Source organism: Hippoglossus hippoglossus, chromosome 16 (assembly GCF_009819705.1).
Source record: "Hippoglossus hippoglossus isolate fHipHip1 chromosome 16, fHipHip1.pri, whole genome shotgun sequence".
NCBI lineage: Eukaryota > Metazoa > Chordata > Actinopteri > Pleuronectiformes > Pleuronectidae > Hippoglossus > Hippoglossus hippoglossus.
The window spans coordinates 24,563,077-24,577,016 of NC_047166.1; the positions used below are offsets into that span (position 1 = coordinate 24,563,077).

General features: G+C 41.9%; 1 protein-coding gene across 4 annotated transcripts in view; it reads right to left on the reverse strand.

Annotated features, from left to right (window-relative positions):
- The window catches only part of LOC117777394 (furin-like protease kpc-1), a 171,003-nt gene that overhangs the window by 16,001 nt on the left and 141,062 nt on the right, over nt 1-13,940 (reverse strand). For all 4 annotated transcript variants that reach the window (XM_034612152.1, XM_034612151.1, XM_034612154.1 and 1 more), the window contains exons 14-16: nt 11,427-11,537; nt 11,143-11,236; nt 7,296-7,481 (exon numbers count right to left, since the gene is read on the reverse strand). In XM_034612152.1, the coding sequence (XP_034468043.1) occupies nt 7,296-7,481; nt 11,143-11,236; nt 11,427-11,537 (391 nt within the window). The remainder of the gene's footprint in view (nt 1-7,295; nt 7,482-11,142; nt 11,237-11,426; nt 11,538-13,940) is intronic.

The window sequence follows — 13,940 nt, forward strand, 5'->3', positions numbered from 1 at the left end:
GATATTGCTCTTATGGCTCTTTTGATTCCCTCTCTTTGGATGAACAATACTAATTTACCAATTAAAAAATTACCACTTGCTACAAGGAGGCGGGGACGGTCCCACATGTCAACGTGAAAAACAATATTTAGAAATCAATTTAAGAGTTCTCACTGGGCTGTGAGCAAATTAGAGAAAAGATAATGAGTATTCGTGCTTGGATAGTTGTTGGTTTGATTTCCAGCACTGGCTGAGAAGATTTAGGTAATATATATATATATAGTATATTAAAGTAATGAGCTAAATCTTCTTTTTAACTAGGTGGTAATCACCTGACAGTCCTGTTCATGGTGTAATACAAGTACTATTAACGATGTCCCAGTAAGCTATGACAGTGTGGTGATGACTCAGCGTGAACAACCTGAAACTGAAGCAGTTAAATGGTATTTGGTTGTCATTAAGTTTAATATTTACCTGTGGAGAAAAGACAGACACAATCTATTTATGTCGAGGTCTAAATAAATTAGCCTGTATTACTTTAACGCCCTGGGACTGGGACTGGGCAAACATCAGATGTAAAATGTGAAACAGGAAGCAGCACAATACTGGAATGCAATGATAAATAAACAGAGGCTTCAAAATAAAACCCTGAAAAGAACCTGTGAGTGTTGGCTGTGTTGGAGCGGGAGCCAGTGTCAGATGGGAGGGGAGGAGGAGTCTTGCTGCGTCTACATATGTAAAGCAGCAGGGAAGCAGCAGTGTGTCAGACTGAGGCTCTGGCCCAACCTGAGCTCCTCGCTGCTCCCTCCAACACATCAATCATCCAAAACAGGGCCATCACAGCCGCACTACATGCTGGGAGATATGCACATGCAGGCACACACACAGAGTGCAGCCAGCTTAAATACAGACAACCGAACACACAGTTGTACACACACACACACACACACACACACACACACACACACACACACACACACACACACACACACACACACACACACACACACACACACAGTGCACACACACAAATGCAAACACATACAGAAGAAAACATGGACACACTGCAAAAGTACACATAGTAAATGACATATACAACCATCTACAGTGCAAAGTATACACAATCACACACACAAACACAGGCGTGTGCAAAAACAGAGTCACACTCTCTCTGCCTCCCAGCCACACACAAAGCGCACAGACAAACAGAAATAGGTATCCTGTGCCTACAGGGTGCCCTCGCCCCCGACCATCTGTGACGGGTGCCAACACACAGTGGGTGATATTTACATGGAGACCCACCCCACACACACACACACACACACACACACACACACACACACACACACACACAAAGAAAAAAAAGAAAAGAAATACCCACAAAGGGCCGCTCGGATCGCTTGATCTCCCTAAACTCATTAAACATGCAGATATATGCAAATGTATGCACCTCTAGAAATCCACCTTGGGCCAGAGTGAGTGAGTATGTGTGTATGTGTGTGTGTGTGTGTGTGTGTGTGTGTGTGTGTGTGTGTGTGTGTGTGTGTGTGTGTCTGTGTGTGTGTGTGTGTGTGTGTGTGTGTGTGTGTCTGTGTGTGTGTGTGTGTGTGTGTGTGTGTGTCTGTGTGTATGTATATGTTTGTGGGTGAGAGTACACATTTGTGTGAATGTGCGAGTGAACTTGTTTCCACTGTTGCAGCTATGGAGGCTTTGACAGTGTTCCTAGCAAACTTGATGCTGTGTGTGAGTTTGGTAAAGTCTGGAGATGTTTATACACTTGTTTACTAGAGGTAAGCGACAGTGCATCAAATTACATTTCTACCTTTGAAAGTAATACAACTTTATTCATAAATCAAACCTAATATCACCACTTAAAATGAGGCAGAATGTTCAACATTCCTCATCTGTTTCTTAATTATTTCTAGTTGTCTTACTTTCCGTTTGTATTAAAAAAGAATCTGTGTATTGAGCTGTAACCACCTGCATTGACCACCACTGTAACAGCACTACAATAGTGTTAGTATGTAACTTGCTTATGGAATAAATGATCAAAAATGTGTTAAAAATCGGAATTTGTTATTATTTATTCCTGTCAATGTTATATTATCATATTTAAAAAGCATTTAGGGGTACATATAATATCTGGTGTTCTGTTGAATCTTTCTTTGAGCGATTACCCTTGTTATACTTTAAGTTTTTAGGAAATCATCTGATACGTTTTCACTGATAACCTTATGTTACCGTGTGTTGATATTTAATATCTTCAAATATGACTATTAACTTGTGAAAGAAACTATAAAAAACCTGATGTGTTTTTGCCATAGGGGTCATTGTTGTGGGGGTGGACATTCTGAGACCGTGTTTAGATATTTGCATTTTAATTATTCCTAAAGCTCATGAAACATTTGTCGAATCAGATCTAGATATTTCAGAAGTAGTTTTCATCTTCCCAAGAAAACTCCAGTAATATTTTTTCTATTAGCCACATGCACAGCAGAAACTCCATAGTTCTGAAATTATCCACTGGTTGTTGTGTTATCAGTTTCTCACTGTGTGTGTTTGGTTTGTGTAATCTGTTGTGGAGACAAGAGGCGAGGAACAGGAGTGACTCAAGACGAAGCACCAGGGGTGATGATGGTAAATATGTGATCTGTCAGTCATGACCAGGAAGGGTGTGTGTTTGTGTGTCTGTGTCCGCACGCGTGTGTGCATGTAAGTGTGTGTGTGTGTGTGTGTGTATATGTGTGTATGATTGTGTGCAACCACTGTGCTGCAGGCTAAATAGTGCCATTATATTCCAACAGCTCCACTAGTCACAGTCATCTTGAGTCTCAAGTCCTTTGGGAATCAGAGATGTCTCTGCTCAAAGACCGCTGTCACCCTACTACACACAAACACACAAACAAACAAACCTGCACAAAAAAACACACAATCTCCCTGTGGGCAGGGCTGCATTGAGCCATGGAGAGTGGTTTAGAGAAGAGAGTGATGTGTACGTGTTTTTATATTTTAATTTATCTTTGTGCATTTGGCTGTTCGTGGTTATGGTGGTTATGGTGGTTAAGTTGAGCCTAATAATGTCCCTACTAACAAATATACACACATCTTTCCCTTTGAATACCTACCGGTTATGTAGTAGAGCTACAGGAAGACACCATTTAAAATACTGTTTGCTACATTAAAAACTAGAAGTACTGTACTGCAGTTGGATGCCTCCGCCGACCAGAGCAGTTTCTGTCTACATACATTTTTTCCAGATTCATTAGGTCAGCAAAACCCTTGACCACTGAAAATCTAATCAGTTCATCTTTGAGTCCAAGTGACAACGCACTGGTCATGCATGTGCCGATGTACACAGGAAGAAGATTATTTACATCTGGTTGTTGAGTTTCTACAAAATTGTATGAACAGCAATGGCAAAAAGTAAGACCAAAGAATGATATACTTAGATCAGTATTGTGGAAATATTACTGAAAGTAAGTCTCTGTTTAACGCCCGGGGATCACTGTCGCTCCGCTGTGTTTTTACATAGGGTTTGACCTGAAAATGGCCATAAATAACAGAAGTTTTACTATGATGTCACGCTACATCAACATTTTGTTTTTATCCATAACGAGTGGTCCGGAATGAGAAGGTTTTTTTTACCTATTGCGCATCAGTCACATGGTTTTGTGTGCGTGTTTGAGAGAGAGAGAGAGAGAGAGAGAGAGAGAGAGAGAGAGAGAGAGAGAGCCTACTGCCCATCATCTGTTGTGATCACTGTATCTTTTTAAATAAGTCCTATGTGCTCAAATAAATACTGGTACTATACAGTATGAAGCCATGCATCTTCTGCTCCTGCAAATATTTCAAAATAAAAAACTTTTTAAAACAAATTAATGGGTTCAGTCAGGAGAAACGCTGGAGAGCTATTTTAAAAACGGGTACAGGAAGCATTGCAAACGTTTACCTTTGTGACATATTCGACAGACATTAACTATTTGTCTTCAGAAATATTCGACAGAGCATTAAAACTGTGGTGAAAGATCAATGTTTATTCTGCTGAGAACAGCATAAGGAACGCGGAAAAAATCGGCGAGACCTCTATCCTCTAGAAGAGCAGCACTGCTTCCACGGCTGAACCGCAGCTAAACTGCGCCGCAGCAGCAGCCGGTACCAGGTCTAATCTGTTCAAATGGGTGCGGAAATGAAAAGCAAGCCGTTCCGCTGCCTTACCGTGTCCAGTGTGCCACAGGTGAAAACTTGAGAGGGCCCTGTCTAAATTCACCCCTTGGCCCAACCCCTGGTTTTTGCATGTGGCTGTAAAGGGGTAGTGTTGTTCTGTAGGGATAGTGGCCATCTAGGCCTTCAAACACCCCTTCAACTGTAGTGTATCCAGAACTCCCTTTAAAAAATGAAGGGGTAGACGCAAATCCCAAATGCTCAACATGGCGACTGCTGCAGGTTAATGCTCATAGATTTAAGTATGAAATCTTGCAAAATAACCTTTGCAAAATATCAAATTTTATTCTAGTAGCAAATGAAAAGTCATTGAAACGCTGTAATAAGAGTTTCAGGAAAATCGCTGTTCACGCAACCAAACCAAGTTTGTAATGGTGATGATGTAGCGAGTGGTGTCCCAATTCCCAGGGAAAGATTTTCTAGCCCTCTCCCTTGTGCCGGAGAGGAATTGGGACAGGGCCTGAGACAACATGTGTAAATGCAGCAGCAGAGGTGATGTATTTTAAAACTAAAACTGGGTCAAAATAATATGTGATTTACTTGTATCTGCTTATGAACTGCTCTTAACTGTTAATGTCATTGATATCATTGATGAAATTGATATTTATCAATTTTCTATTTTTCTATCCGACATTTCAATTAAATTTCGACAAAAGAGGCTCCAAAATCTTAATTTTACATTGTTCTGAGAAAATTTTAAACAAATGAAAAATCTTAATAAAATTTTTGGATTAAGATTTTCCCTTTTGCTTATTATTAAATTGAAGTTATAAGCGTTATATCGACCATTGGTGCTGATATATTATTGTTCTCAGATCATGTCGGACTGGTTTATACTGCAAAGTGCTGTGTGGGGTTTCCATACTGTGCAATACTCAGAGCAATATTGTCTCTGATCAACAGTAAAAGCACTGAGCAGAGCCTATAGGCACCACAGATGGCGGTAGAGCGAGCACAGAGGAAAGCAGATAAGAGAATGGAGAGAGAGAGTTTTCCCAGCCCTGCGGTCTCGTCCCCTTCACAGACCTGGAAGGTCAGCCGAGCCTCGAGCCATAACACTCGCTCCCTTTTCACTTCAGTCCTGCTTTTATTCCACCAGCACCACAGCACTTTTTTGACAATTGTCATCATAACGAATCAATATAGACTCTCCACAGACTTTCCTCCTCGTGCCCCCTCCTCCGCTGCCCTTGAGGTTTTAAACACTGATCCAGCAGATAGTCCAGTTAAAGTCTTTTCCCAGGTCCTCAATTTTATAGTTTACCCTTAACTCTCTACCATCCCTCCTTCTGTCTTTTGTAATAGTCCTCTGTTTGTCCGTCTCTCTGCTCTTGTCCTCGGTTTCTGTCTATGCTTTCTATACATTTCAAGATTTAATTGCCATGGCTGCTTGTCAGAGGCAATTTCCAAAAGGAAATTTGACAAATTACTGTACTTGTATCAGGGACATAGCAGTCAATAATAAGCCGTTAGTAGAAGTAAACTTTGAACGAGCCATGATATTTAATCTGTAATAAAAGAGATATTCAGTGTATTCAAAATCTGGGTTGTACTGGACATTATTTCAAGATGAAGCATGTTACCATCAACCATTGTAACACTTTGGCGCCCTGTATTTATGATTGTGTGTAAACATGTTTCTCTCTAATTTATGGTAAAGTTGACAACCAGTGTTGAACCAATCAGTGTGTATGTGTGTATGCTGATTAGTGGCATGGTAAGGCATGCAGCACGTCAGTTGCGAGCGCTAATTCGTGTTGCAAGCATCACGGTGACTCGTCTTGGCCCTCCGATAATGAGCAGCACCGGCGTTATGCGGCTCAGCTTCACGGTCTTTCCTCCCCATCTCATGCGACACACCGGGTCCTGGTAATTGGTCACAGAGGGGACAGTAAATCTGCACGAGGACGTGGGAGAGACAGAGAGAGAGAGATAGAATACGTGTGTGTGTGTGTGTGTGTGTTTGCAGGAAGAGGGAGGTGATAGAGGACAGGGGGTGGGTGTCTTTCATCTTCACAGCTTTTTCTCTATAAACCTCCAACTGTTTACAAGGACTGACGCCTATTTGCACACATACACACACACAAATACATACACAGAAAGAGCCCCCCCCCCACCACCTCTACTGCTACCACCCACACGTATACAGTAAATGACCTCAGTGCGCTACTGTCTGTGAGTATGGATTCTAATCAGACGTCGGCAGTATTGTGTCTGTCAAACCCGGCCAAGGTTACTTAACCTTCCAGTCTTAATTTCCCTTCCATTTTAGCTCCTTCCTCCATATCAAACATCAGCACATTTATGAGAGAGGGAAAAAAAACAGGAAGGGAAGAGTGCGGGGAGGAAAATGAAGATTGCCATGCTTGGCTGAAGCTCAGAGATGAAAGTAGAGGATGATTCACATTGCTATGGCAAAATGAACTGAACCAAGCTGAGCTGAACTGTGCTGTGCTGGGCTATTTTTAAACTTCTATACACCACAGCTACAGGAGGAAGACAATGTGAAGCAGAGCAAATAATTTCTATATCATGTGAAATAGGGTTTCCATGCAGGAGGGTATGTGAAAATTAGTAAATAACCTTTGCCAATATTACTTGTATTGGTTGATTTTGTTTGCTAGCAGAGTTACACCATCAACTCTTCTTTGGATACAAATTTGTATCAAAGGCATTAGAGAAGCTAATAAAGTCAACAATTTTTGTAGGTCATCTTGAAGAATATATACAGGTGAATGGATCACGTGTTTTTAGTGCAATGTTTTTTATTTCAGAATATCCAAAAAGTGAAACAGAAAAAAGCTTAATTCTAAAAGCATGCTAAAGACAAAAAATAGTGAAGAAAAATAGAAAACACTAAATTATCTTTACCACTGAACTCAATTAGAACAAATTGCTAATTATGACTATGTTACTATGCTAATGTTAAGCAGGTGTAATTTTTACCACGTTCACCATTTAAGATAAATATGTTAGCATGCTAAAATTTGCTCGTTAACACCAAGCACAAAATACAGTTGTGCAGCAGCTAGGTGTTGCTAATGTAGTTATATGAAAAAGCAAAGAAACAGATTGCAGCAGGTTGCTTCTCTCACCTGGAGGGTCCACAGGCCTCGTGGCTGCTCCCCCCAGCAGTGCACAGTCATCAGGGTCCAGTGTATCAGGCCGTCAGTGGAGTCGTCATTGGGTCGTGTGTCCAACAGCAGTGAGACTGTGCCACCTGGAGACTGCAGGCTTATGGAGAGGTCGCCGCGACACACTGCGCTGATGCTCACTGTCACCTGGTGAGAGACAGGTGGCCAGAAATTACCACACTGGGGTTGTATGCCTCTGTCACCCAGACAAGTTACAGTCTAAATACATCTCTTTCCACTCATATGGAATTACCATGACCTTTGACCTTTGACCACGGAACTCTAATGAGTCAATCTTTGAGCCCAAGAGATAAATAATAATAAGAAATTCCTAAAAGGCAGAGTTGAGATATTATTTTCAAGAGGCCCAAAAAATGTTTTGTGGGCCACAATGATCTTGACCTTTGACCTTTGACCAGCAAAATCTGATCTGTGATTGTAAATGAAGATTTGTTTTAAATTTAAAAGGATTCTCTCGAGGCATTCATACTGCCGTACTTAAGGTGACCGTTAGTCAAATTCTTATCAGTCCATCCTTGAGTTACAGTGTATGTTTGAGCCAAATGCAATGAAATTCTTTCTGGGTGTTCCTGATTTATCGCATTCAGAAAACAGTGAGGTCACATGACTTTGAACTTTTGACCTTCTATGAATGTTTGTACCAAATTTGAAGAAATTCTCTCAAGGCGTTCTTGAGATATCACGTTCACAAGAATGGCAATAGTCGGCCAATCTGAAAACATAATGTATCTGGCCACTGGCTGCTGCCAGGGTGGAGGCATGAAAAAGAGGGAGGTGTGAACAAGGAGACTGATGGAGGTCAAAGAAGGAAAACAAGAGGGAGGAGGTGGGTGCACAGGGACAGAGCAATATAAACATTTTATCTTCCAGTGATGACGCATGTTTCCTCACAGCTTGTCAGTACCTCTGTTTATTGAAAGTGTCAGAAATATTAAATGAGGAACTGTCTTAATAAGGTGAAAAAAACACTTGACTTTAATAATTCCATCAATCAATCAATTAATCAATCAACTTTTATTTGTATAGCCCATATTCTCAAATCAGAATTTGTCTCATAGGGCTTAACAAGGTGTGACATCCTCTGCCCTTAACCCTCAACAAGAAAACATTTAATCTACCCCAAAAAAGCCTATTAACAGGGGACCTTTACTTACTTTACTTGTACATACTTGTACAGATTAAATTCAAAATCTTACTTTAAAAGCCGAGAAAGTGTAGGGTCAGTCAGAGAACATGTTAAAGAAGAAAAGAAAAGTTGTTTACATGGTTCCTCTAACTTTGGTCAGGAAACAACCATCACATGTCATTTTTACACTTTGGTCTTTGACAAGATCAGACAACAGAGATACAGTAACTATAATGTATTAATTAGATTCAGAGACGCTAGTTGGAGAATTGTGTACAGAACAACTGTAATTTCTTTAGTTGATTCACACAGTTAATAATGTGTAACAGATATAATGTAGGCTATATGTAATGAGGAAAGAGTACTCTCAGAGTACTCTCCTTATTTAAACATAAACATTTTATTGCTACAAAACAAACAAACAAACTAACACAAAAGACAAGCACATATAATGAAACCCAAAAGCAAACAATAAAAAAGAAAGGAGAGAATTAGAAAGAACTAAAATAAGTAAATATGTGCAACTAACAGAAACATCTTACCACAAAGTTTGAGAAGAAATGATTCTTTCAATTGTGTCTTAAAGGCTCGAAAGGCAATAACAACTTCACCTTCACATTCAGTGACTTCCACAACACATCTCTGAATTTGAATAAAGGAAAAGTTAATAATTGTTCCAAGCTGATTATGAGTGACTTTCTAATGATAAAATATATATTGTGAAAAGGTTAATGATGGACATCAGTGAAAGTTTTGAGTTTTTACAAAGTTTTTACAAAGAAGAAAAGATTAACTTTGTTTGTTAGAAGGCGAAGTCATTCTCAGACATTTGTTTTTAGAGATACCTGTATAATGGATATATGCACAAACAATATTGCACTTATACAAATGGTTTAAAGTGTGTTTAAAGGATTAAAGTGTTTCCCCATTTTCAGTCTTCATGCTAAGCTATGCTAACCTGCTGCTAGCTGCAGGTTTTAATTTACCATACAGACATGTGAGTGAAATCAGCCTACCCATCTAACTCTTTACAAACGAGAAAGCTAGTGCATTTTCTGAAAATGTCCAACTTCTTTTAAAATATGAGATTGCTGTACTCATAATCTGAGACACGTGGACAAACTGTGTGATTGAACATGATTAGGTCAATCAGAGTGACTCTGGAAATGCTGCAGTGCAGTGCTAACCTGTATTGTTTCCTCATGTTTAAATCAAATCAGTGTAGCTGCAATGTGTGTGTGTGCCACACAGATGGACAAAGCAATGATCTGTCCACCAAAAGATAAAGACAAAGAAACGAAGAGAGCAGAAAACACAGTCACAAAAAAGGCTGAGGGGAATATTATCGAGATGATTTAAATAAGCGTGTGTGCCCCTCAATCCCCCCCATTCCCCCCCAGTAAACACTCTCCCTGTCCCTGTTCATCACAAGCAGCACATCTGGTGTGACAATGGCACATCGCAGAGAGAGCCGCCAAGCTGCAAAAAGACTGACAGCCCGCTCCTGTTTACGGCGCGTTACCACGGCAACACATCCATCAATCACACCTCGCAGCGATGGTCTGACCCACGCTTTCTGCCAGGGAGCACAGCCGCAAAGATGAAGCCTTTTCAATTTACATGCTGACACACTCTCTCTCTCTCTCTCTCTCTCTCTCTCTCTCTCTCTCTCTCTCTCTCTCTCTCTCTCTCTCTCTCTCTCTCTTTCCCTCTTCTTGCTATTTCACAAGTACACACACACACACTCACAAACATAGATAACTCTCACTCAAATGTGCACGTGCATTGACACACACACACTGCTGACACAGTCAAACATAAACACATTTGCATGCATGTGCCTACACTCAAGAAAACACAATTTTGCCATTTCCTGCAAATGACATAGCCGACAAAATACACATCACAGTAAGATCCATTTTTTTGTCTTTTCTATTCTCAGAGAAAACACATGACACAGAAACCTGAAAACAATTTTGTGGCTTCCCCAGTTGTTGGTAGAAGTTAAGTTGCAATTCTCGATTTGGATCTTGTCAAGGGAAACAGGAAACATGGGTGAGAAACAAAGGCTGTAAGAGCAGCTTTACTGCCAAAACACAAAACAGTCTACATAAGAGAATATCTATCTTTAGGTGAAGACTGACATTTCCACAGTTATTGCAGTTAACCCTGTGTGTTTTAAAACAATAGTTTGACATTTTAGCTCAGCAACTGGAAGTAGGGGAGAGCAGCAAGCTTGGCTCTCTCCAGAGGCAACAAAATCCATCTGCTAGCATCTTTCAAAGCTCGCTGGAGTCTGCCATGTTCCAGGCTTCACTGTGTTGGCTCAGAATGAACGAACCAAACACTGGCTCCAGAGAAGGGCTTTCCTATTACGTATCCTGGAGGCCACCATAGGTTTTACATGCTTTGAGCTTTGATGGGGGGGGGGGGGGGGGGGGGGGGTGGAATATATAGCTTTACAACTTGATTTTACTAATTCCTACACATTGAACCTTTAACCTATTTCTGTCACATAAATAATTCAGAATAGATGCCAAGACATTACAACATTTTCCCGTATGTTTACATGCAAGTTATATCCTGAAAAGACTTAAAGATTTACGAACATACCACTGTATGTTCACGATATTGGATTTTATGTAAAAACATCCATCTAACCTGAACATGCTCCAGATTACTGATCTCATTAGTCCCTCCACTGCAGGCCTCTGACGGGATGTTCACACTGACCCTGCCTCCCGAAGAAAGGATCCTAACAAATCCAAAAATCATCATCTGTCATTCAATAGCCCAAAAAACATACCACATACTAATACACTGTGAAGGCTTTTACACCAAAATTAGACGATATAAACAATAATATTATACACATGAATTGAACATTAGAAACCACGGTGGTAGCATAAACATACATGTAAAAGCTGACAAAATATAACTTTTACCTGGTGGGATGAAGTGCGACTTCTTGGGTGCACTTTCTCTGATGAGCAGCCGAGTTGAAGTGTGCAGCCTGCTGCACCATCAGCCCAGCATCCAACAATCCAAAGCCATACCTGAAACAAGCAGGAAACATGCACTCTGTTATGCACTATTACACTATGTCCTGGTGTATATGGTAAACAAGCATGTGGCAGCACTTATATCCTCACACGCATGTGAGCTGGAGGGTTTTCATGTGGGCGGCTGAATGTGCTGCAGGAGCAGAGTAAGTGCTAATGGCTCCGACATGAGGAGGCAACAAGTCATTGAGGAAGATGATGCCCGGCCTCTGACACAATCGCTCCCTGCACTGTCCGGGCTGAGGCTGAGGGCTGCTGTTTGTGCCGCCTGTAATTGCCTGGAGGATTGATCCTGAACAATGTGCCATCTCATGGACTGTAATCAAGCCTCATTATTCATTCTTCACCACCCCAATCTGGGTGCTGGAGACACAATGGCCGTCCCTTAAGCGGCATCACTGCCTGGTGACTGTATGACCACTGCCTATCTTACTTTCTCCCCTCCACTTTACCACTCCTGTTTCGCAATCTCTTTATGTCTCCTCGGAATCATCTGCTCTCATCTTTCCTCTTTGCCCTCTCCTTTCCACAGAGCAGCCTGTCATTCAGCCTTCGTTTCCTCTTTAAATTCTCCTTCACTCTCCTCCATCAAACCTGAATTTCTTGCATCAGAACTCTCCTCTGCTGCTTCAGTGATGCTGAAATCACAGTCCTCATAAGTCTCTCCTTAATTCTCTCCTTAAATGTTTCATTTTCACACACTCTCTTTCAGTTCTCCCTTGTTTAAATCACAGTCCTCAGACTGAGTAACAGGGCTGTAACAACCTTCATCCCTCCTCCTTTTGGAAATCCAGAGGGGGTGACAAAGAGCTACTTTCCGCCATTATTACCATACAAACCTTATGCCGTTAATTTGCAATAAGTGAAATTCATTATCCTGGTGACGGGGTCTCTAGCAGCAGCAGCAGAGAGAGACACAGAGACAGGCGAACGGAGAGGGCTGATCAATAACTCAATCTGCTGCCCTGCATGGGGCTCCATCTCCTCTGTCTCAGACTGTCAGTGTGCGTGAGGAAGAGAGGCACGAGCTGCAGCCCACACCGTCCTCGTCCTAACAGCACGCTGCACGATCAATGGACACAATCTAATCAGCCACTATCACCACCAATGACTTTTAGCATGTAGGGCCCAGCATAATAGCATTAGGCAGACGGGTGTGCAGGGTTGAGGTGCGCTACTGAAGTTCAAGGTCATTCTGGGAGGTTGTGAAAGCGGTGAAGAGTTGGAGCAGACGCACCCTGTACCCCTTAGCGAGAGCGGTGCACCTATTAAATGCCATAGCTCCCGCAGATCGATCGGCCAGCCCGAGCTCCATGTCTATAAACCCACACAGACATATATCTAATAGAGAAAGCTGCAGGAAACAGGTTTACCCACGACACAACATGATGAAAATGACAGATCTTTTGTCCCCCACTGAACCACTTTTCAAGAAGACTCGAGAGCTTTTCAGCCACCTCATCAACAGTGGCAAGGAATTCGGAGAGGAAGCACACTGCTACTTTGAGCTAGAGGCTTGGGATTTTCTTCAAACAACAGAACAACATTGATTTTTGTAGTGATTTGTTACATTCCTGAGAAGTTTAATCACAGGATTTTTGTCATAGAATTCCTGCCGAAAAATATGTTTAAGATTAAAATGTCTTTAAGAAGAAACCCACGTAATGTAATGCATATCAAGCAATTAGTCACATAACACAGCCATCCAATTTTCGACTTGTTCTTTCTCCACCTCCTGCGTGGTTGGAGGGAGGTTGAGCCAAGTCGACTACAGAGTGACAGCACTTCTTCTGTCCACGCAGCACGAAGCATGTTAAACCCCCGACCCCCCGCCTCCGCACATATCGAATCTGCGGCCCTCGCATATCCTCCATCCACTCTCACTCGTCGACGGCGAATGCCCTAGCAAACTCTTACTCCCTCCATGTCTTTATCCATTAGGGTGAAGGCCACCCCCGCTCACCCCCCCCACCTATCCATGGGGCCTCTTTGTAACTGTCGAGGAACCCTTTTCACTTTTTGTTCTGCAGGCCTTCCCAGGTCCTTTCTCTGTTGATATTCACACCATCTGCCAGCGGCGGAGAAAGGTGCACACAAACCCGGCTAGCACAGAGATATCAAGATCTCCAGGGGTCGAGGTCTTTGCCTCGTCTCTACACACGTCGTTAAAAACCACAGTTTTAACAACTGCAACGCTGAAACCAAAACAGATTTTTGCAGCTTTCTGGGGGACATAAGTATGGCGTTCTCACCCCTTGTTTGCACTGGTATGTCCTGCTAAGTCCTCCCGAATAGAAGTGGCTGTAAAGAATCACTCAAGCCGCACTAAGCAGCTGCCTGTGAGTTAGGTCATTTTCCCAGGAGCCCCAGAGTGGGCACTGGCAGGACCTCAAAAAG